The 25827-nt window shown below is 36.1% G+C and overlaps 2 protein-coding genes and 1 long non-coding RNA gene across 3 annotated transcripts; all 3 read left to right on the top strand.

The window, feature by feature from the left end:
* Positions 1-2149: 2149 nt before the first annotated feature.
* On the top strand, positions 2150-5005 carry LOC111242355. Its single transcript, XR_002669229.1, has 3 exons — positions 2150-2339; positions 2437-2512; positions 4743-5005. It is a non-coding gene; the product is annotated as an uncharacterized LOC111242355 (long non-coding RNA).
* A 6105-nt stretch (positions 5006-11110) lies between these two features.
* LOC106770509 lies at positions 11111-13131 on the top strand. Its single transcript, XM_022784811.1, has 3 exons — positions 11111-11297; positions 11418-12254; positions 12299-13131. The coding sequence occupies exons 1-3, from the start codon at positions 11111-11113 to the stop codon at positions 13129-13131; spliced, it is 1857 nt and encodes a 618-aa protein (XP_022640532.1).
* Positions 13132-22366: 9235 nt separating this feature from the next.
* Positions 22367-25619, top strand: LOC106770508 (receptor-like protein 12). Its single transcript, XM_022785042.1, has one exon. The coding sequence runs from the start codon at positions 22384-22386 to the stop codon at positions 25570-25572; it is 3189 nt and encodes a 1062-aa protein (XP_022640763.1). The 5' UTR covers positions 22367-22383; the 3' UTR covers positions 25573-25619.
* The last annotated feature ends 208 nt before the right edge of the window (positions 25620-25827 follow it).

The raw sequence follows: 25827 nt of genomic DNA, 5'->3' as shown, positions 1-25827 counted from the left end.
TTTTTGGTCCCTAAGTTATGAGCGGATGTTCAGTTTAGTCTCCGCTTTTAAAAATGTAAACCTTTGATTCTTATGTTATAAAAAATGTATCAAATGAGTCATTTTTTGATGTTCATGGTCAAAGTACAAAGAGCAATCTAAAGTGCTGTTATTATTAAGAAACAAATAAGAGCAATCTAAAATAGCAGTTGTTAAGAAACAACCAAAAACAATATTTCAAGTAAAAAAAGGACTCATTTGATACATTTTTTATAACTTAGGGACCAAAGATTTACATTTTTAAAAACGGGGACTAAACTGAACATCCGCTTATAACTTAGGGACACAAAAAGGTTTAAACCTAAAATAAAATTAAAACAAGTCTGATAAGCCAATCTCACGAGTAACTAGATTAGCATGTCAATTTGACTTTTATTAAAAAAAAAAATAAAACTTACATAACGACACTTCGTATTAATACCATTCCGATTTGATATGACTCGGTAGGGAGCTGGGCTGAGATTTGTGTATCTTAGTCAGCTCTGTATTTCTTATGAAATGTAAAAATTGAGTGGATGATTCATCAATCTCTTTTATGCTCGGTTCTTTTCAAGGGATTTATGTAAGATGATTTAGAGGAGATGATTTGAATGAATTTGAGGGTAATTTTTTTGTTGTTTTATAGTGGATTTGTGGATAATTGAAGTTGGATTTGAAAGTAAAGTTTGTGATAATTGGTATAGGATTTGATTGATGTGAAAAATTTAAATATTAGTTTAACTATTAAAAATTAAAGATTACCAAAATGTCCCTAATTATTAAAATAATATAAAATGATATTTGTTAACGTTATATTTAATTGTAAAAATGTTTATAAAGAGTAAAAAAATTAAAAATAATTATTAAAATTAATTTTTAAAAAGTAAAAATTTTAATTTTAAATGTAATATATTTTTTAATATAATTTACACTAGCATCAAATAAATATAAGATTAAAAAAAAACTATTAATATAATTCTAAAAATAAATATTAAAGCAAAAAACTTTAGGATTCATTTTGAACATTCAACGCATCAGGAATAGCGAGAAAACTCCTACGGCTGTGGAACATCCTAATTTCAATTCAGATATTTTACACAACAATAAGGGCATGGACGAGATTTTTACTTCAAATCACCACAAATCGTCGCATTATGTAAAGATCATGAAAATTTGTATATCTCACAAATCACCTTAATTCCATCATTCCAAATCACGTCAAACGAACACAATTTTCATTGCAAATCATTCCTCGCATTTCCACTTGAACAGTAAGATCCACCCAAACGAACACAGCATTAGGCTTTGTTCACATGAGAGAATTTGTGGGAGATGATATGGGAAAAAGTGATTGAATAAATTTGAAGATAATTTTTTTGTCTTTTTGTTTGGGTGAATTTGAAAGTAATTGAGACTAGATTTAGAAGTAAAATGTGTGAGAATTAGTATATGATTTGATTGACGTGTCAGATCGAAAAAATTTATTTAATTAATAAAAATTGAAGATTACCATAATACCCATAATTATTAATGTAATATAAAATGATAATTGTTAATGTTATATTTAATTATAAAATAGTTTATAAAAAGTAAAAAATTAATATTAATTATTAGAATTAATTTTAAAAATGTAAAAAAAATTATAATTTAGTAAAATGAAATTATTTTTAAATTTAATACATTTTGTAAAATAGTTTGTATTTGATAATTGTTAATATTACATATAATTGTAAAAATTATTATAAGAAAAAAAATAAATTAATTTTTAAGATGAAAATAAATTGTATTATAATAATAATAATAATAATAATAATAATAATTATTATTATTATTATTTTTATTTGTTGGATGTATAAGAGTCGGGTTATGTTGCATCTATATTAAGCACTTTGACAGCATCACACACCATTTTATCAAATAACTTGTGTGCAAGATAGCCAAGAAGTCAAATAGCAAGCAAGTAATCCGTAAGGCATCTCAAATTTATTTTATGTGTTGTCCGTACATGAGTGTAAGAGCCTGGAAAAAAAAATTAAATTAAAAGCTATTGGGCCTTATGGGAGGCCAGGCTCATAAGACTAGGGACAATTTGACCTTGGTGGGGGCTTTTCAGAAAATCAGATTTCATTAGCCAAACCCCCTTCTCTCTCTAGAACTCAAATTTCTTATTTTCTTTACCTTCTCTCTAACCTTGCTTCACTTTCTCTGTACCCCTTTCTCAAATTTCCACCGTTGCTTTGTCAAATAGGTGGTGCTCCTACGTTCCCAAAGTCGAGGGCTTTCAATTCCTCCGATTAGTTTCGCATATCTCAATTGATAAGGTAATTTTCCCATTCTCTGCACCCTAGGGTTTTACTCTTTTTCCTTATCTTTTCAAGCTCTAAGGGCTTTACTCTACACCATTTTGGTGGCTTATAGATACTGTGGAGTTGCCTCTGTGTGGAGGTACGATTAGGGAATTTTTCTATTGAGCTGTACTGTGAAGATCATAGAGGTAAGGGGAGCTGATTATATATTTAAATGGTTTGTTTGATACGTGTGTGAGTTGATTTTTGAAACAGTATTTTTGTTTGTCTTAAATGTCACATTTTGTGTTTGAGTGCTATGCGTTATGATACTGTAATTATACATGTAAATTATGTGAATGGGTATATGTGTAAGGGGAGTAACCTAGAATTATTGTTGTGTACGATGATTTGCTGTTTATATATATATATATATATATATATATATATATATATATATATATATATATGTATGGATGTATTCGTGCTCTGCTCGTGTATTTTCAGCTTGTGAAATATGTATTGAATGGGGTTGTTTGACGTCCTGGATGCACAATGAGAAGGGTTCATGGAAGTAGCAAAATGGGAGGAACGAATTAGAGACAAGTAGAATAGAGCAAGAACGGGTGAAAGGGTTGTAGGTTTATTGTGAAGAAGAGTTCAAATTATGAAGTAGTTGCATGAAGAAGAATATGCTGTGAAGAAGGTTTGTGCAGGGGTTTTACGAACCTAAGACAACACAATAGTATTGTTGAATGTGAACATAGGGGAATAGAGAATGAAGTTGTCTAGAGAAGAAACCTAGGTGAATCTAAGGGGAGGGAAAACAGTAGATAGAGTTGGAGTTGCAGTAGAAGATTAAATAAAAAGAGAGTGAATGTAATAGTTATTTGGGGTTGTGTGTGTATGACCGAAATAAATGAGAGAAAGGGGTGAAGCTTCGGCATGTGATGGAGAGGCAAGAGTGATCTGCAGGGGAGGGGATGGTTTAATTATTACTTGTGTATGTGAAGTAGAATATTGAGTGAGAAAATCATAAATTGAAAATGGAGGTTGTGCATGGGCACATTGTGAGCGTTGTTTTAGTGAGAAAGGAGTAAGAAAAGTGTATATATTATGAATAAATAAAAAAAAAGGAGAGAGAAGGCATGGTCCCACCTTGGAGTTATTGAATAATAAAAATAATATAAGTTAGAATTGGGTGTAGTAGAAGATATAAATAGTTGCAGAGGAAGATAGAATGGGGTTGTGAGGGAATATATAATAAAGGTGTGTGCGTGAAGGATTAGGTGAGAGAAGTGAGGGTATCTTTCATGAGGTGAGAGTAATTGTTTAGTGAGTAAAAATAAAATGAAGAAAGAGAGAGTAGTTGAAGAGAGAAAAATAGGAGAAGAAAGTTAACTTTTCTACGGTTAAAGGTTTGGTTTCCACGTGAATAGTAGAAATAGGAAGTGTTTATTTTAATATTTTATATTATAGCCATGGAATGGTGTAGGTCCCACATAGGAAAAGAAAAGTAAGAGTAAGGGTTGGTGATGTACGTAAAAGTTGTTGGAGAAAAGGGGAGGAGGGGTCCACTTAGGTTATATATATATATTATTTAATTTATCTTAGTAGTTTTGGGTGTTAGTTATTAGAAAGGGGTTGTATGTAGTATATATACCTCTTACATCTTATTTTGGTTGACTATTTTTGGAGGTTGTGGTTGACTTGTCACTAGTTTAATAATATTAATTGTTTTGTTATTGTATTAAGAATGTTTATTACATTCGAGTTTCCGTTTAGTTATGTAAGTACGATATTGTTGATTTCTTATGAAGCGTGATTTAAAGTTGATTGCACGACACTATAAATGGTTATGGTGGTATCAAAAGTATGTGATCATAAAGGTATATGAATTGGGAAAGAAATAAACATGGTTTCAAGGGTGGTGGTTTAATTGTGAAATCTTTCAGTGAGATTCTTAGTGTTTTAGAATGAAAGTAGGAGCTCAGTCTTGGGGGTCTTCTTGACGCTCCAATGGTCTTTCCTCTCACGTAGAGAGGGTTGAACCATGTGGTGAGGAGTAGCAGGAGGTCTTAATCTTGGAGGCTTCCATCATGCTCCAGGACGCGGAACAGACTAACCTCGTGAGTGTGGCAGGGCGGGGGAGCCCAAGGCGGGGGAGCCTAAGTATCACAAGCCACCACGGGTGCACGACCCGTCATAACTCGACTATCATTCTAAAGTCTGGACGAGTCAAGTCTAGAATATAACATGCTAGGGTCTATGTTATAAATTGTCTTACTTGTATGTATTTTACTTAAGTTAAATCTGATATGTATATGTTGATGTATTTGCATGCTTTTGATATAATTAGCTCACCCTTGCATTTGCTTGTGTTTGTGCCATGTTTGCTTCTATTTTCCTTGCGATGATCATCCACTTGGATGAGAGCAGATGGCGTGGAGGATACCTTGGGAACAACTCTTAATGGAGATGGAAATGTCGCTGTCTAGTTCATTAGACTTTACTTTTCTTAGTCTTAGATATTTTGAAGAACTTTATTTGTTATGTTTAAAGTTTTAAATTCCTATCCTTTTTAGGAGAACTATATTTATCCAAGTTCCTAAATTCTTGTACTGCTTAAGGATGAATGTAATGCTAATTGTCTCTAGTATACTCTAACTGCTTTCAATTATTATATATGATGACGTCTTGATTAGGTATGCTTTTCTGTATAATTGGGATGTCAGAATGAGCGTCGTACTTAATTTAGGAACTTTGTTCTACAATGGAAATTGAAATTTTAATTTGAGAACCTACATTAAACTTTCTTATAAATCTTTATTAGGCAGATTGTTGATATAAGCCTCCAACTCTAATTAAAGAACATCAGAAGCATTTAAGAAACTACGTCTAATTTTTGTCTTATAAGAAACTCACTGCACATCTTAAAATTCTTGAGGCTACGGTAAAACAAACCTGTTTAAAACACGGACATTAGCTCCTGCTAAGATTAGTTTCTTGACAACCTGAAAGCCACTCCATATGTTAAAGAAAACCATGAGTTCTATGTCATTGAACGAACACATTATTTACCTCAACATGCCCATTGCGACACGCCTAATGAAGAGGTGCATTGTTTTCCTCATTAGGTGCATTAAGATCCTGTTCACAAGCACAAGCACATGCTTTAAAACCTCTAATATGATTGGATGTTTGGAAGTGAGAGACGGAATGGTAGGTAATGGTCAATGAAATCAGACAGTGAATCTTCATCAAATATAAAGTGCTAGAACAGATTTACTCAAGGATTAAGTTGGTAATGGCTAGCGATATGACTTGATATCAGACAAAAAGTGTCTGGTTTTTTCACTCCGGTAGGCAAATTTGCCTCGAATATTACCAAAATGGGCAAAATGAAAAGTCGTGGAGTGCATGACTTCTAAAGAAGAAGTCATGTAGGGGGACACGATTTCACTACTGTTCACATGAACAGTAGTGAAGTCGTGCACCCCAAAAACGACTTCTGGGCCTGGTAATCGATTACAACGTGGTAAAATCGTGCCCCCCTGCACGACTTCAGCTTTGTAGGCAAAAAAGGGCCTGGTAATCGATTATAGACCCCCCTGTAATCGATTACCAGTAGGTTTTTATGTAGTAACAGCCCTGGTAATCACTTACCAGTGTGTGTAATGGGCAAAAGGTCCCTGGTAATCGATTACAATGCAGTGATAATCGATTACCAGAGTGTTTGAGTCATTTTATTTGTGTTGTAGAGTATAATTAGAGGTTATATATGTATAAGTTATATATGTGTCAATATTTAATTTTTTTTATGACATTGTGATGTATCGTTATGTTTCGGTAGAGTCATTTTTTATTGAATGAAATTACAACGGGAAAGCAGAAGACAAACACAAAAATGAAATTTGAAGTATTTTATTGAATTCAAAATGCATTACATAACGATAAAAACTAAAAATAAACACAATAATACTGGTAACTATCTAGGAGGAAGGTCCACCATGTGGACCAAAATGATCAACTCGAGTGTCCAATGTATCGAAGCGGTCTCCCATGTTGAGCTCGAGCTGTTCAACTCTTTCATTCAATGTGTTGAAGTTGTCCGCCACAAATGTTCTGAGATCATTGATCCCCCTCATCAAGTCATCATTTGAAGAAGTTTGGTGGTGAAGAATGGCCGGTAGTGGTGGTTATTGTCCAGGAGGTGCTTCATTGTGGCGTTGAGGAGAAGGAAGAGGAGGAATTCTGTGAACCCATATGCCGTTATGATTTTTGTGAAATCCAAAGGATTCTAGTGATGTTTGCGATATCCTCATTTGCCTGATCCGCGGGCCATGAATTTCATCATCCAATGGAATTTCAAAATGTTCCATATTACAAGTGATAAAAAATGCATATGGTAAAGGAGCATTTGGCTTCAAAACCTTCTTCATCCTATATAAGATGAGATGGGTCCAGTTTATCTACTTCCCGGTCATTATAATCCACAATAATATAACATCTTCCTCACTAGCCTGGGCAATGTTAGAAACACGTGGCAAAAATAAGGACTTATAAATAGTATAAAGTAATGGAAAGATTGTTAAACATTACAGATTACCATTGACGTAAAGGGTATATGAATCTTGTTCTTGTTTGTCTGTCTTCGTTCATGTAAGTCTAATCTTTAAGATCCTCGTAGTGCTCAGATTTAGTTGGAGGATGTATATCTATTGTTTGGACGAATAGTTCAATATACTGAGATGTGTTTGGACGTTTAACAGACCAATCAATAGTTTGTGCTTTTTGCCAACGTCCAATCATCTGTGCAATATCATTATCACATTTTATGGAACCTGTATCATGAATTAGATGGTTGTTACGTACCTTGACTGGACGACGATAGTCGATATAGGTGACAACTCTTCTATCTCCACACTGCACAATTTCACTTATTTAAGAATGGAGTTCATTGAATGAGATATTATGATTGATTGAGGTGGTGACTTTTGCATCTGATCGGAATTCGAGCCCGTAACCAGACCGACTTTCTATGATTCCAACACCTTTAAGTTGACCTCCGAAATAAATTATTGTCGGTGAGTTTGGAATGTCATTTGTTGGAGCTGCAGATGAAGATGATGCATTTGTTGGAATCGTATGACCCATGATTTTGTCCGGAGATCTTACCCATGTAACATAAATTTCTATTACTGGGTTAACAGGAAAGTGAGACTTACATGTTATCATTTGTGTGACATCTTCATCTGATCGCAACTTAACGGCTTCATAGGAGATTGTTTGATCAACTTGAATTGTGGGTCGACAGAAGTACAAGTTGTTGATGGTTGTCTTAGTGGGTTTGTCAGATGTTATGCAAACTTTTTCCTTAAGGAATTTGTGGGTGCAGTCGTATGAGATGCGAAACAATTTTGGATGTTCACATATAAACTCAACCCCAGCATTCCTATTCCTAATTTCACCGTCTTGAAATAAGGCAACAAGGTATGAGTTATATATGTTTTCCCTGGATGTCGCGTTCATGCCATAAACATCATCAATGTACATGTTATTTTTTTTAAAAGGGATGAAGTACAAAGAAATAAGAACAGGAATCAATGTATGGTATGAGGTTGTATGTTGTGAGTTTGTATTGGTATGGTGGTATTTATAGTGTGGAAATTTAAACTGCTTTTGGAGAGAAAATATTGTTATGAAAAAAAAATTTATGAAAAAAATATTCTTAGTTGAAAGTTAGACAATATTCTTATGAGAATAAATTTCTATGACACAATATTCTTAGTTGAAAGTTACACAATATTCTTATGAGAATAAATTTTTATTATTTGTTAAAAATACATGATAGATGATAAAATACAATTAAAGTTAAGGTTTATCTATGTCCTCTAGTCCCAAAAGTTGGTCTTCTTCTTTGGCGCTGCCCTCGCCTTTGTGGTTGCGGAGACTGCGTACCTTCGTCTTCTCTTTCAATGGAATATTGTTCGTTTTGGAAATCCATTGTCGGCTGATAAACGTTTTGTGATGAAGAAGCGTGTTCGTATGCAGACGGTGGAGTCATTGCAGACGTTCCAAAATGATGCGAAGGACCTGCAGTAAATGTTGACGGACCTGCATTGTGTGGTGTTGATGGTGAATAATAACCATAAGAGTGTCCACCTTGAGGATACTGAGTTGGATATGGATATTGCAGGTGGTCAAAGGAAGACCTTTGTGGGACGTCTTACGGTGGTGATGAACGATATGCAGACGGTGCTTTAAAATGTTGTTGTTGATCCAAGCCATACTGTTGAAAAGAATATTGAGGTTAGTTTTGCAGGAAATAATAAACATTACATAATGAAAAAATACGAATATAGTTTAACCTCTTCGTCCGATGAGTCATCTTCAATTGGAGCTAAATAATGGATTTTATGACCTATGTACCACTACATATACTCAGAATCGTCACACAAGTGACCATTTCTGTGGAATGGAACACCGATAAAGATACGATTTTGACGGTCATTCCATAAACCAATCCATTGTTTATGGTGTTCTTGCCCATCCCAGTCTGCTCGTCCTCTCATATCCTCTTTATGTATGTCGTCCAAATTCATCGGTGGTTGTGGGACAAGTTGTTGAAATCTAAATTGGTGCATAACACGGTCTGAGTGGTGAAATTCTACAATTGAGAAACATATAAGAGGCACAACTGCTCGAGAAGTGGGGGGCAGTTGGACTGAAATCATGTGACGAATTTCATCACATCGGTAGGGAGTCCATAGGAACTGAAATATTTTAATAATTGGTTAGAAAATAATTTATGGTATATTTGGGTCGAAATATTGAAATTTAGAATACTTGTTAAGGTCATCCAATTTCTGACGAAATTGTTGTCAAGTTGTGGTGTCGTGAAAAATATATTGTGTTGTTCGACACCATCTTTTCAGCAGTGGAAAAACAACACCGCCATAAATGTCATCCTGAGTGACCTCATGTATTTGCGAAGCAATACATGTTATTCTTTCCCATGCCCAGCACTATAACAATATCATGCAGCCGCCGATATTGTCTTGATCAACTCTTGTACCATGATCAAGGGCACAGTATAAACAGGACAAAACTGCAGATGCCCAACTATAGTTTGCCACCATCTGCAAGTCAGCTAAAAGTGGTAGATACATCAAATGTACCATGCTTGCAGAAGTATCTGGCATTAGTATGCTGCCAATTATCAACAACATGTACGCTCTAGCGTATTGTTCCACTACCTCATCGGGGGCGTCATGAGGTAACTGGCGAAATGTATTATTCAGCCAGGACAATTTTATTCTACTACCTCTGATAGTATTTTCCGGTGGAACATGTCCTAGTAGTTGCTGTCAAAATAATGTCAGAGGTCCACTGCTGATGCCAGTGACAACATGACCTTCAATCGGAAGCCCTAGTTGCAATGCAACGTCTTCCAATGTTACTGTACTTTCCCCAAGAGGCAAGTGGAAAGTATGAGTCTCAATTCTCCACCTTTCCACTAAAGCAGTCACTAGGACGTGATTTATTTCCATATTTGAGACTTTCAAAATATGGTTAAATCTGACTGCTTGTAGTATGTTGATCACTCTTTCATCTAGTTCATCGACATGCTTCGCTATCCATAATGCATGTCTTCTCGGTCGAAGAACTCTTTCACTTCCTTCCCAAATTGCCTTAACAACGTGGTTGTCTTGAAGACGCAAAAGAGACATATCAACGGGAAGATGACGTGCAAAAGCCATATGGAATATTTTTTGCGTAACGAAAAAAGATGCAATTCTTTCTCTGGAAAAGAATGGTTTTGCTGGTGCAAATGCAAAGGTTACTCGCACATGAATTTATGGAGCAAATTCTTTCACGTGAATGGGTGCACCATTATTGTCGGTTCATCAATAATGTTAGGTGAGAATAATAAAAGTTGTGAAATGAAATTATTATTGCACGGATAACACAGAGGAGACACAGACGCATGCCACATGAATAGGAAACCTACAAAGTACTACACACACCTAATTAATTATTTAAGTTGTACATAATTTATATACAATATTTTAGAATACATTAATTGTTTTAATGAATTTTTTTATTATAATAAAATACTTATAATAAATATAAAATAATTTAGAGTTTTATTGCAATTTTTTATGATTTTTAAATTAATTTTAACTTAATTAAAATGATTTAGATTAAAAAAAATGGAAAAAGTGAAGTTGTGAGGGGGGCACGACTTCCATAGTTGAAGTCGTGCACCCCCCAACTTCACTTTTTCCATTTTTTTTAATTTAAATAATTTTAGTATAATAAAAAATAATTTAAAAATAATAAAAAAATCAATTTAATTGTAAAAATTGTAAAAAATTGTTTAGAATCAAAAAAATTAATTAGAAAATTATCCAACATGTAAAACACACATACTTTATTTTTTGAAATTTAAAAAATAATTTTTGGAATTATTTATGAGTTTGTTTTGTAATATTAATGATTTATTTGGTTAAATGATATGAAAAAATATTAAATACATAACTTGTACACATCAACCAACATAACCTTCACCAAATCAAATCATTTCCATTCTGTGTAGAAATGAAAGATCACTGCCCAAGATTTAATATGCATGCCTGCAACCATGCATGCGAAATGCATGCAAACCTAAACATAGGTCATGGTTCCAAGAAAAACCAGTACTTGGCTACTTGCATGACTAATATATTTCATCTTCAGACCATTCCATCTTCACTACTTTGCCTTCCATCTTCACAGCATTACTCAACATATTTCATTACGTAATGGCATCGTGGAACTTCAGAGCACCTTCGTCATCACAAAACATTGATGAAGAAGAACCTTTGATACTAGATAATTTTGATGATTTCAGCACAGATGATGAAATGGATAACTTACTTCGCGATGAACACGATGATGACGATCAAATGACACAGTCATCTCAGCATGTCATTCTAGAACTGCATGAGCGTATGCAATTCCAATGAAAGGAGGAAACTGTTGCTGCAATCAAAGAATATCACATCACCAACGGTTACAAATACAACTTTGTTGAATCCAAGCCTAACATCTATGTTATTCGATGTCTAGAATACCACAACGACTGTCAATGGCGATTGAGGGTAGGCTATATCAAAGTCCGTAAATACTGGGATATCAAAAATATTGAGGGCCAACATACCTGTTTCTCAAACATACTATCTCAAGATCATACAAATCTTGATAGTACTCACATTGCCGCAATTGTATCAAATTTTGTCCACACAAACCCCTCCATTCCCATCAAAAGTTTGATTGCAGATATTAAAGCTCGATTCGGATATTCCGTGTCATACAGAATAGCTTGGATCGCAAAGCAAAAGGCTCTTGCTATGGAGTTTGGTGATTGGGAAGAGTCTTATAACCATCTACCGAGGTGGTTGCACGCGGTGAAGGAAGCAAACCCTGGTACAATATTACAGTGCACTGGTTCTCCAGTGGAGATTGATGGACAAACAGACAATAATTGCTACATTATGGAAAGAGTTTTTTGGTCTTTCGGTCCTTGCATACAAGGATTCAAATATTGTAAACCCATTCTCCAAGTCGATGGGACATTTCTAACGGGAAAATATCATGGAACTTTGCTCACCGCCATGAGTCAGGATGGCAATAGAAATCTTTTTCCAGTAGCATTTGCAATTGTAGAAGGTGAGACAAAGGAGACCATGATATGGTTCTTTCAACTACTTCGAGAACATGTTTGCCCTCAACCAAATATTTGCATCATCACTGACAGAGGAAAGGGTATCTTATCCGCTTTAAGATCAGAAGAAGTTGGTTGGGAAGAAGATGGTTTGAACTCTGTTTATTGCATACGTCATCTAGCCTCCAACTTCAACAAAAAATTCAAAAATCACGAACTCAAAAAGCAATTCATCAATTTAGGTACTACTATATTTTTTTCCTACCAATTTACTGTTTATATTCAGTTAACATAACTGTACAAAATTACTACATCCGTACAGCTTACGAGGTCAAGCAACCTACTGTTACGGCAAAACTTACTGCACTAAGACACCATTACCCACAACAAGTTGCTTGGATAGATAAAATTCCATTAAATAAATGGTCTCAAGCTTTTGATGGAGGGAGAAGATGTGGACATATGACCACTAATTTTCCTGAGTGCATGAACTCTGTTTTAAAGGGAGCACGTTCATTACCAATTTGTGCACTCATCAAAACAACATTTGAGAGGACACAATCATGGTTTCTTGAACGAGGACTAACAGGCCACCAATTTCCTGAAGAAATCGCCGACATTATTAGGAAAAGTCAACAACAATCAACATTTTGTCATGTTCATCGCTACAACCGTGAAAATTCAGAATTTGATGTTCAAGAAATTTCAACACCTCACCAATATCGCCCACATCCAATTTCCTATAAGGTCAGGCTAAATGAATGGTGGTGTGATTGTGGTCACTTCCAAGCTACTCGTCTCCCATGTCATCATGTCATTGCNNTTTGNGCAANTTNGCATATACCACTAACCCAAGTAATCGATCCAGTGTATAGCCTTAATAACATTTACAAGGCATACGAAGTACAATTTCACCCAATCCAAAATGAAGATTATTGGTCTGCGTATAGAGGTCCAAACTTCATACCATATCCTCATATGCGACGCAAGGCATTAGGAAAACCGTCTACAAAAAGGATTCCTAATGAGATGGATCAATCCACTCCAGATCAGCCGAAAAAATGCTCTTACTGCCGCAACGAAGGTCATCATAGGGGAAATTGTCCTTTTCGTCAATAGTTAATTTTGTAATTCAATCAATAATAAATCTAGTACTTTTAATATTTCATATCAAATTCTATTCTACATTTTAATTTCCTTCTTTTATTAAATAAATTGTAAGGACAATATCTTCTTTGTCTAACACATAAAACATAATAAAAATTTCTAAATCACCTCATAAAAATGTTGTTCAACAATTAAATTACTCTGGTAATCGATTACCAATGGCTCGTAATCGATTACCAGGGACTTTTTGCCCATTACACACACTTCACTACTGTTCATGTGAACAGTGTGAAGTCGTGCCCCCCTGCACGACTTCTTCTTTAGAAGTCGTGCACCCCCCCCCACGACTTCCCCATTTACGTAATTTATGGCAAATTTTCCTATTTCCATAATATCCTCGTCAAATTTGCCCATTTTAGTACAAAAACCGAAAGTGTCTACTTCTACTATAGCAGTCAAGCAATGGCTCACTCTGATCACAAAGTTAAGAAAACCATATGAGGTTGAGAAAACTTGTTGCACTTTCAGATTTTGAAAACTTTCAGAATTCCCTGGAAGATTGAGGAAACAGTTTCCATGAGCTTGAGACGTTTGTTGTTATGTTTGACATCACAGACTGAACCAATGACGTTGAATCCCGTCTTTTTCCAATCTTTCAAACATTTATCAATATTATCTTGCTTCCGTGAGCAAACATGAATGGCTGCTCCAAACTCTGTTAATTCCTCAATGATGGCATGCCTAAGACATTGGAAAGGAAGAAGAAAAATGAGAGAATAAAAGGGTTAGGGGTGCTCATCTTTCACCCACCTACATCGACTCCAATGCATGCACGGGAGATCATACACTCTTTTATTCATTGTCCAGGTTGGTCTCCTTCTCCACTATCTCCTTCACCAGGTTCGTGGACTGCTTTAAGAACCATGGAATGAAGCTCTCTGCAATGCCTACAAAGCCTGCAATGCTGGAAAGGAGCTTCTCCAAGTTAGGCTTTCTGCATTGTCTAGGTTTGTCACACTCCCGCAGGTAGGTGAATAATCATTACTCTTCCGCAGTATAGATGTTGGACCCTTTCCCAACTGACGTCTATATTCGAATATAGACGTTGGGGCCCCTCCTAACTGACGTCTATAGGCCTGACAGGTAGGTGAAGAGTTTCAATTAGATGTCATTGCCCCAGTAATCGACAACTATAATCCGCGCGAATATTAATTTTTAAATCATAAAGACGTCAATGAGAGATCCGATGTCTATATGATTATAGACGTCAGTTCCCCTTTGACCCAACTTCTATAGCCTCTTAAACTTCCAACGCGAACCCGCGAGTAGTTAAACTATTCATCGTCTTCTTCCTCATTGAGTGAAACTTAGTTCCCGTTTGAAATTTAACACAAACGATTAATCTTTTAATCGTTTGTATTAAATTTTGAATTGTCCGATTGGACAGTTTAGGAAAATTATTTTTAATAAATTTGCTATAACATGTACGTTGGAGTTTATGCATAAGATTGATGAAATTTTGGTTCAGTATTTGCGTTGTTCTCCGGATGCATATTTGATCTTGGTCATCCTTGACTACTCTCATTTCGTGTATTTCAGAGACCAATGCGAAATGCTGCCGAAATCGTATCAAATTTATGATATAGACTTCTTTGCAATTGTCTTAGCAATTTATGAAATATAATTTTTCTGAATGGGTAGGGCCTAACCTTGTGAGAGTTAAAAAATTGAAACTGATGAAGTATGTTACGAACATAGTATGGATTGAAACTGGATGAATGAACATCACATATCTGAAGAATATGAGAAAGGTGTTTCGATGTTCTTGCAATATGTTCAAGAAAATGCAAAGTCTGTGAATGAGACATATTTTTGTCCTTGTGTTCGTTGCCTAAATCAAATACGGCAAGACTTAGGCAATTTATATAACCATCTATTCATGTTCGGCATAATGAGAACTTATACCATTTGGACTTGGTATGGAGAAGTTCTGGACCAGCCTACCACGTCACGAGGAACAAATTATGTTGAAGAAGAGATGAGTGCTCATTTAGAGGACATGATACGTGATGTTGGTGAAGATAACTTTGGAAGAGCTAATTTGTATGATTCTCTTATAAATGATTCAGAGCAACCATTGTACCCAGGCTGCTTGCTCGAACTTTACACGTTTGTCTGCAACTTTGAAGTTGTTCAGTTTAAAAGCAAGGAACAGATGGACCGATAAAAGTTTCACAAAGTTTCCAACGGGTCTTGAATATCAAAAGCTACATGCTTGTCCCAATGATTGTGTTTTGTACATAAAGGAGTTTGCTTCGCTAAATTATTGTCCAACATGTGGTTTATCCCGTTTTAAAAAGAAATCTGACAGAAACACTGCTGATGAAAGTAATGATGGTGCACCTGCTAAGGTGATGTGGTATTTGCCTACAATACCTAGGTTGAAACGTATGTTCTATGTTAAAGAAGATGCAAAGAACCTTAAATGGCACGTTGTCGGAATAAAGTGCGATAATCTTCTTCGACACCCAACTGATTCACCATAATGGAAGAAGATCGATGAAACATTTCCAGAATTTGGTGCAGATCCAAGAAACTTAAGACTTGCACTTGCAACTGATGGTATGAATCCTTATGGGAACTTAAGTAGCATACATAGTTCATGGCCAGATATGTTGATGATATACAATCTTTCTCCTTTGTTATGCATGAAGAGAAAATATGTGATGTTGTCCATGATGATATCGGGTCCTAGACAACCTGGCAATGACATTGATGTTTACTTGAAACCTTTAATTGATGATTTAAAAATGTTGTGGGAAGAAGGTGTCGAATGTTCAATTCAGATGTTGAAGAAAATTTCCGGTTGCATGCAATGTTGTTTTGCACTATAAATGATTTCCCAGCCTATGGAAACTTGAGCGGTTGTAGTGTTAAAGGTCATTTTGCATGTCTGATTTGTGAAGAAAACACTAGTTACCTTTAATTGAAGCATGGTAAGAAGACGGTATATACAAGACATCAGAAATTCCTTCCTCGCAATCACCCTTATCGTAGATTGAAAAAAAAGCATTCACTAGAAGTGCTAAAGATGAGGTTGTGTCTATACCCTAGAATGGTGAAGAGGGGTACAATGAAGAAACATTGAATTTGTGTTCGGGAAACATCATAAAAGTACCTTTGCAAAACACATTTGGAAGAAACGATCAATATTTTTTAATCTTCCATACTGGTGTAAACTTGAGGTTAGACATTGTATTGATGTGGTGCACGTTGAAAAAAATATTTGTGACAGTGTCATCGACACTTTATTAAATGTGAAAGGGAAGAGCAAAGACGGAATAAAAGCACGACAAGATTTAGTTGAAATGGGAATCTGATCTAAGTTACATCCACAGGCAATAGGAAGACGCACCTATCTACCCCCATCCTGTCACACTCTTCCTAAAAAAGAAAAACAAAGTTTTTGTAACTCTTTAAGAAGTGTGAAGGTTCCACAAGGTTATTCTTCAAATATTAGTAACCTTGTTTCTATGTAAGAGCTCAAGTTAGTTGGTTTAAAGTCTCACGATTTTCATGTATTGATGCAACAATTGTTACCAGTTGTTATTCGAGGCATATTACCTCCTTCTGTTAGGGGTATTCTCACACGTTTGAATTTGTTCTTTAATGCTATTTGCAAGAAAGTTGTTGACCCTCGAGGTTTAGATCAATTGGAAAATGAAGGAATAAGACTACTATGTGAATTGGAGATGTATTTTCCACCTTTTTTTGATATCATGGTTCATCTGATTGTTCAACTAGCCCAAGAAATTCGAATATGTGGGCCGGTTTTTTTAAGGTGGATGTACCCTGTTGAAAGATACATGAAGATCTTAAAGGGATATGTCAAGAATCAATATCGACCAGAAGCTTCAATCATAGAGCGATACGTTGCAAAAGAAGCCATTGAATTTTGTTCAAGTTATATGCCAAGTTGTGAACTAGTGGGTCTTCCCAAGAGCAGACATGAAGGAAAATGTAAAGGTAAGGGTGTTCGTGGTGTGAGGATTCAAAGTGTTAGTAGAAAAGAAGTTGATCAAGCTCATTGTACATCTTAAATAACAATGACGATGTGATTCCTTACATTTCTGAACACGTTAATGAAATAAAGGCATCACACCCGAGACTGAGTGAAAAATGGCATCTTAATGAACATGTTAAAACCTTCTTAAAATGGTTTAAGAAAAAGATTTATGGGACTCCACATGTTTCTGAAACTCTACTGAGGTTATCTCGTGGGCCGAACACAGATGTCATTACATATGGTGGGTATTATATAAACAATATTTCTTTTCAGACAAAGAAAGAAGATGACAAAAGTAGAGTTCAAAATAGTGGGGTTACACTACAAGCTGAGGTTGTGCACTTTTCTACTTCTAAAGACAAAAATCCAATCATTGCATCAATGAGTTATTTTGGAATAATACAAGAAATATGGGAGGTGGATTTTGTCAGGTTTAGAGTCCCAGTTTTCAAGTGTAAATGGGTTGATATAAATTCTGGTGTCATGATAGATGACTCTGGTTTCACATTGGTAGATCTTAATAAGATGAATTACACTGATGAACCATTTATTATGACTAGTCAAGCAAGGAAAATATTCCACGTAAGTGGTCCAGCGAATAAAAAATGGTCAGTGGTTTTGGAAGGAAAAAACATGCACGGGTATGAAGAATCTCTTGATATACTTGAGACAACATTTGCCGCATCAAGGCCCATTGAAGACTCAGTTGATGACATTGCCGATGACATCTATGCAATTCGTAGTGATCACAATGAAGGGATCTAGGAGAAAACAATATCTTAATTAGTTACGTGCTTTTTTTTTATGACTTTATATGTAGTTTTATTCGGATGCATATTTGAATTAGTACTAACCATGTATATTTTTTTCAGTATGTCGACCTCAAACTTAGCATCAAGACAGACCAGACATACACGAGGCGTGACATGATTACCAGAGGTGACATCTGGACGCGTTGATGGGCAGAGGAGACATGTTGAGATTGACCCCAGATCAGGTGTGGCATCAGGGCCAAATGCTGATAGGTATAATAGTTATCTAGGTAAGTTAGAAAAAAGCCATGTTTCTATCCTTCATGCAACTTGGGATGATGTCCCAAAGGTCGAGAAGAACCTCTTATGGCAAGATCTTCATGTATATTTACTTAAAAGAAATTTCATATACTTATTTCTTTGATTTTATTATGTCATTAACATGTTCTTTGTTTTAAACAACTAAATTATGGTGTTCCAAACACACTTCAGATGAGAAAGAAAGTGTTATCGCATATATTGAAGAGATGGAGGGATTTCAAGACAAGGCTGACACGTTTGTATGTGTTTGGAGACAGACAACATATGAATCCAAGTGAGCATTATTCCTTCACAGAGGAAGAGTGGATGCAGTTTCGTGCATCTAGAGAGAGTGAGGAATGGAAGGTATTTATCTTAACATGTACAACGTCTTAAAAGGAGTTTATTATGATTTTATAGTTATGAATATACATGGATTTACAGGGTAAAAGGTTAGCCACCAAAGAAAGGCAAAGGCTAAATGATGCAGCACACTTGTTATCACAAGGTGGTTATGCGAAACTTGAGAAGAAAATTAAAAAAACTCGAGCGGATGAGTTGGGGCTTGAGTCCCTGGACCTTGCACCTCCACCTACTAGGTACGAGCTGTGGAAGGCTGCTCGGACGAAATCAAATGGGAACATGACATCTGCCTCAGTTGCATTGATCTCACAAAGAATTGTAAGTTGAAATTGTAAACATTGTTTGATCTTGTATTTATCATAGCATGTCTTTTAAGTAACAATTTCTTTTTTAATTTGGAGGATGAGTTGGTTGAGCAGCAGGCACAGGGAACATTTACTACCCAAGGTAGGGACGACATTCTAACAACGACCATTGGAAAATCAGAGCACCCAGGATGTGTACGTGGAGTTCTTAGGGCGATTGGTCTTCGTGACTACTTTGGCCCTACACAAAAAACCACTCAATCAACAAATCAGGAGGCACTGAGGCAGATGGATCTTTAGTGGGAGGAAAGACTTCACCAAAGCATGAGAAACATGGAGGACCAATTCATGGAGCAGCTACAAGAACAAAAATAAATACAAAAAGCGCTTGAAGAGAAGCTGCAATCCATGATGCAGGGCTCCATGGGGTTGCCCACTAAAGCTCCCACACCACCTGGTGTCAGCACTAGAGGATCCTGCTCCACTGTAGAACCTATTGAGTACAATGGTCAGTATGAGATGTTGGTTGATGGGGTTCTGCCACGCATTGTGGCTGTCGGACGAGTAGTTGAGGGAGGCCAGACTATTCATGGTGTTCTCGTATTAACCCAGCACGTGCATGTCATGATTGATGAGGTTCAGGATCCCCAGGCTCAGGTGTCTGTACCCACTCCGGAAGTTCAGTTTGTGGGGTAGGCCGTAGGAACTTTTATAGCCTGGCCTAGAGCATTGATCATCACACACAATGCTACACCACATGTATAATATTTTAATCATTAGTAATTGTATATTTTCATTTAAAAATATTTATTGATAACTTTGAAATTCTTATCTTTAGTTCACACATCCTCAGAAGCAGCCGAAGCATGAGGCACCAATACCTGAAGATGATGACATGGCTGAAGCAGAGGATGATCCTATAGCAAAACTAATTTCAAGAATTTCCAGGTTCAACAAAGGATCAATACAAATATACTGAGATTTAAGAGTATTTGGTTTCCCCGCCCATATGCCAGTATATATCACATTCAATGATGTACCCAAGATCATTGTAGGAGACATGATGTTGAATATTTCCATTATTCAACTATGGTGCATGTAAGATAGTTAATTTTATCTACAATAATAGTTTTATTTAGATTAATAGTTTCTAACAACTTAACTTTGTTGTTATAGGTACATGGACACAGTCATTGTATACCAAGGTCGGTCTTCCATTTACGGATTTGTTGAACCTCAGACCATTCAACGTTCTGGTAACACAGTTGAAAGCAAAAAAAAATATTTGCAAACATGGATGGCTGAGTCAAACAGAGACGTATACCTTGTACCATACATTGATGGGTATGTGTTGTTTTATGTAAAAGTTAATTGAAGTTTACTTAATTAGTTTACTAACTATTTATGATGTTCCAAACAGGACTCACTGGCAGTTGTTGGTCCTCATTCCCAAACAATGTATACTTGTATTGTTATGTTCGCTGCACAGGAAGATGAAAAATGATATGAGAAACATGCTTCAAACGTAAGTGTTTTGCCAAAAAAGACTTTGAAATTCATGTTGACCTTAATCTTCTATGATTTGATAGTTATATTAATATTAGTTTGTGTTTCTAATGTAAATAGAGGAATAGGTAAATCTCGAGGTCAGCTACATCAAGTCCTATATCCAAAGGTTGAGTGCATTTATAGTTTTAATTCATTTACTATGTTATTAAATGATCTTAATTCTTGACTATGTTTAGTTTGTCATTTTAGTGTAACTAGATGCTAGATTCATGGGAATGTGGCTTCTATGTGATGTCTTGGATTAAGCCCATCATTCAAGCTGACATTACAAATGACTAGAATGAGGTAATCATGCTTACCTTCAAAACATTACAAATCAAATTAATCTTTGAATTTATATCAAACCATAATGAATCTTTCTTAATTTTGCAGCGCTTCAACAATTTATCTCCTATACCAGATGACACAATAAAGCAGTTAAGGCAAGAGTGGACAACTTATCTTCTGCAAAACTAGAACTAGGAAGACTTATATTTGTTGTTGAATATTACTTAGGTTTAGTTTAAGTTTATACTTTCATAGTTTTGGTATTGATTGTTTTTTAGATTAAGTAGACCTTTCTTTAGTCGAAACGCAAATATATATAATAAAAAATTGTTCTGGGACAATTTTCTATTTTTCAGGTGTGGTTTTATTGAAAAAATGAATTATTACTTTTAAAAAAGAAAATACCCTGTAGACGTCAATTAATGCCAGGTCCGACGTCTACAGACGCCTGTCAGTGCAAAAACATACGTACAATGAGTTATAGTGAACAAAGCGTTCTAGGGCCTATAGACGTCGCATCTGGATACGTCAGACGTCTATATAAATGTCTATTGTAACTACATCCGACGTCTACGTGGACGTCTGTTATTTACAAATCCGACATCTACATAGACGTCAGTTATAGCCTGCCCGACGTCTCATTAACAGATGTGACGTTAAAAGTCCAAATTAACCGACGTCTAAAACTCTTTCTGCATTAGTATCAACTCCTTCTTCGTCGTCGTCTACAACCCTACAAGTCATAAAAATACAAGAAAATTGAACAAACAAGATACTGCAATACTAACCTCAAGTGTTGCTCTTCGTCGTCAATAGAAGAAACTGGCGTTGCTCTTCGTTGTCAATGGAAGTAACCGAACAAATTACACTTTGAGCACTAGTTGCGCAAATACCTCAGGGCACCTACAGTAGCAGTAGTAAAAGCATAATCAGCTATTCTTCTTCACGTCTGCACTTTTTAATTTTAACTTCTTGGAATCGTTGTAGTTTTGCGAATCAATTTTCTATATTAAATAGGTATACACATCAAGAATTGTATAATAGGTTGAGGGTACATGTGACATTTAAATAACAATCCCTTCAAATCTCTTTCCTATTGCGGGTGATGAAAAACCATGATATCCCACAAATCCGTCTTCACCCGTCTTTGCTTTTCCTCTCAACCGAACACGACCCGTCTTGTATTTCATTACTCGCATTCATTTCTAAATAGTAAATTCTGTTCAAGCGAACACTACATTAATGTTCCGTTAAAGTTTTCACTGGTAAAAGGCGTAATCCCACTTGTATGGGACATGATTAATTGCACGCTTGGTAAGTTGAGGCTCAAGAACCTCCAAATCTTTCAATCTTATTCAGCTTCTTGAGTTTCAGGGATACCCAGTTTAGAAAGAAATGTATTATACATATTTTTATTTAGTTCTATCTTTCTAAGAAATGGTGTTATTTGGATACGCGAAAATTCAAAAGGCGAAACTGGACATTCCGTCTGGGTGAGGATGGGTGGGTCCTAATGAAAGCCAACATTGACCATAGACTTTTCAAGGAAGTTGCGATACTTTAAACATAACAAACAAGCTTTAAATTAAATTGAAACTTCTGTCTGTGGGAGTAGGTGTCATCATCTTAATTATCATCTACAATGAGAACTGGGCTAGTCTCACCACTTCTGGCGATGCCATTGTTTTGGCTGTGCCTCTGTAACGACCTCTTTGTGGTTTCTGGCCTTTGTCATGATGATCAGAGGTCGTTGCTGCTCCAGCTCAAAAACAACCTCACCTTCTCCTTTGAAAGCAGCACCAAAGTAAAGTCATGGAATCCATCTAATGATTGTTGCGGCTGGATAGGGGTATCTTGTGATAAGGAGGGACACGTTACTTCTCTTGACCTCAGTGGAGAATTAATCACCGGTGGTTTTGGCAATTCAAGTAGCCTTTTCAGTCTTCAACATCTCCACAAATTGAATTTGGCTTTTAATAATTTCAGTTCGGTCATTCCATTTGGATTTAACAAGTTGGAAAATTTGACTTATCTGAATTTGTCATGTGCGGGCTTTCTGGGTCAGATTCCAATAGAGATTTCTCAAATGACAAGGTTGGTTACTCTTGATCTCTCTTCTCTTCTCTGTTCAACTGAACAAGAGCTGAACCTGGGGAACCCAAATCTACGAAAGCTTGTCCGAAATCTAACCAGTATTAGGCAACTGTATTTGGATGGCGTAAGTATATCAGCTGCAGGACATGAATGGTCCAACGCTTTGATGTCACTGCATGACCTACAAGAAGTTAGCATGGCACGGTGTAATCTCTCAGGACCCCTGTATTCTTCTCTGGCAAGACTTGAGAATCTATCCGTAATTGTTCTTGATGGGAACAATTTATCATCAACAGTGCCAGAAACATTTGCCTATTTGAAATTTCTGACCATCCTAAGTCTTTCTTCTTGTCAGTTGACTGGAACATTTCCTCAGAATATCTTCAAGATTGTAACATTGTCAGTTGTTGACATATCTTTAAACAACAATCTCCAAGGTTTCTTTCCAGACTTCCCTCAAGGATCTCTTCAGACCTTAAGAGTAAGTGACACAAGCTTCTCTGGAGCATTTCCAAACTCTATTGGGAACATGAAGAACTTAACTGAATTGGATTTTTCATATTGTCGATTTAGCGGAGCGCTTCCCAATTCACTGTCAAACCTCACAGAACTCAGTTACCTGGACTTGTCATATAACAACTTCACAGGTCGAATTCCATCATTTGAAAAGGTCGACAAACTTACCTACTTAGACCTTTCTAATAATGGTTTGAGTGGTGCAGTTCCATCATCTTCTCACTTTGAAGGACTGAACAATCTAGTTAGCATTGATTTGGGTTATAACTCGATTAGTGGGAGCATTCCTTCTTCTCTTTTTACACTCCCACAGCTGCAAAAAATTATGCTTTCCCATAATCAGTTTGGTCAACTAGATGAATTCACAAATGAGTCTTCTTCTAAATTAATAATACTCGATTTAGGTAGCAATCATCTATCAGGGTCTCTTCCAACATCTATATACCAACTCAGTAGACTCAATATCCTAATACTTTCTTCAAACAAGTTAAATGGGACTATGAATCTAGATAAGCTTTCAGAGCTCAGAAATTTAACCACATTAGATCTTTCATACAACAACTTATTAGTCGATGTGAATGTTACAAATGCCGAGCCATCTTACTTTCCCAGCATTCACAATCTAAAGTTGGCATCCTGCAACTTGAAATCTTTCCCTGATTTCTTGAGAAATCACTCCAGAATCGCCTCTCTAGATCTTTCGGATAACCATATCCAAGGAATAGTACCCAGCTGGATTTGGAAACTACAGGATCTTGAAAGCCTTAATATTTCTCATAATTTGTTGACTCATTTGGGAGGACCTTTGAAGAATTTTTCTTCCAAGTTTGTTATCCTTGATCTTCATGATAATAAACTTCAGGGGCCAATACCTACTGTTCTTGAAAATGCGATCTATTTGGATTTCTCAAGCAACAAATTTAACTCTGTTATTCCACAAGACTTTGGTAATCACCTGCTTTCCACATTCTTTCTCTCTCTCTCAAACAATACTTTGAGTGGCAGTATCCCTGATTCCCTCTGCAATGCTGCAAGTCTTCACGTTCTTGATCTTTCGAATAATAACATTTCTGGAACAATTCCATCATGTTTAATGGCAATGAACGAGAGCCTTGGGGTATTAAATCTGAGAAAGAACAAACTCACGGGCCCTATCCCAGATACGTTTTCAGATGCTTGTTTTCTAAGGACTCTGGATCTCCATAACAACAAACTAGATGGAAAGATTCCAAAATCTCTTTCAAATTGTACTTCATTAGAAGTGTTGGACCTTGGAAACAACAAGATTATGGATGGCTTTCCGTGTTTGTTGAAGAACATATCCACACTCCGGGTCTTAGTCTTACGAGAAAATAATTTGCATGGTCACATTGGATGTCCAAAGACCAACGGTACATGGTATATGCTTCAAATAGTGGATCTGGCAATCAACAATTTCACTGGAAAGCTACCTGGAAACTCCTTCACAAGGTGGGAGGCAATGATGTCTCATGAAAACCAAGCTGAATCCAAACATATCCAATATCAGCTTCTTCAATATATATATTATCGTGACTCAGTGACAGTTACAATAAAAGGTCAACGGATGGATCTGATTAAGATTCTAACTGTCTTCACTTCGATCGACTTCTCATCCAACCATTTTGAAGGGGAAATACCAAATGACTTATTTGAGTTTAAGGCACTCCATACACTTAACATGTCAAATAATGCTTTTTCTGGAAAAATTCCACAATCAATTAGAAATCTGAAAGAGCTTGAGTCCTTAGACTTATCAAACAACTTACTGGAAGGAAATATTCCCACAGAACTTGCAACATTATCCTTCTTATCATTCCTGGACCTCTCCTTTAATCATTTGGTTGGAAAGATCCCAACAGGCACCCAACTTCAGTCATTTCCAGCTTCTTCCTTTCAAGGAAATGATGGGCTCTACGGTCCTCCATTGACAGAAGAACTAGATGGTACAGAGCCAGAGCCAGGGGTGTTACAAGAACACAAAACAACAGTTTCTACCATTGAGTGGAATTTTATTAGTGTGGAAGTGGGACTGATATTTGGCCATGGTATGATTTTTGGTCCACTCTTGTTTTGGAAGCAATGGAGAATATGGTATTGGAAAGTTATTAACAAAATTCTCTGTTGGGTCTTCCCTCAACTGTATTTTGAATATGTAACCAAGAGAGGTCAAACCTATGCAACTCTAAGGTGGCAACATTAACACCATGCTGAGCGGTTTCTTCTCACTGGTTCACGAGTAAGGACAGCAGTGTTGGATGTTCGTCTCAGTTGTGCGTATTGTGTAACTGATTCTGCATATTTGAATTTCTGGATGATCGCTGAGAGAGGAAACTCGAAGCTTTAACGCACTTTGAAGTACGATTAAAACCTTTCTAGCTTTTGATTGCTGTGTAGATCCTGCCTGATTTGAATTTAGGTTGTGTTTTTATTTTTAGTTTTTTTCACTTTTTGTGTT

The sequence above is a fragment of the Vigna radiata genome, chromosome 8, assembly GCF_000741045.1.
Source record: "Vigna radiata var. radiata cultivar VC1973A chromosome 8, Vradiata_ver6, whole genome shotgun sequence".
Lineage (NCBI taxonomy): Eukaryota > Viridiplantae > Streptophyta > Magnoliopsida > Fabales > Fabaceae > Vigna > Vigna radiata.
This window is presented reverse-complemented; position numbering and strand designations above follow the sequence as displayed.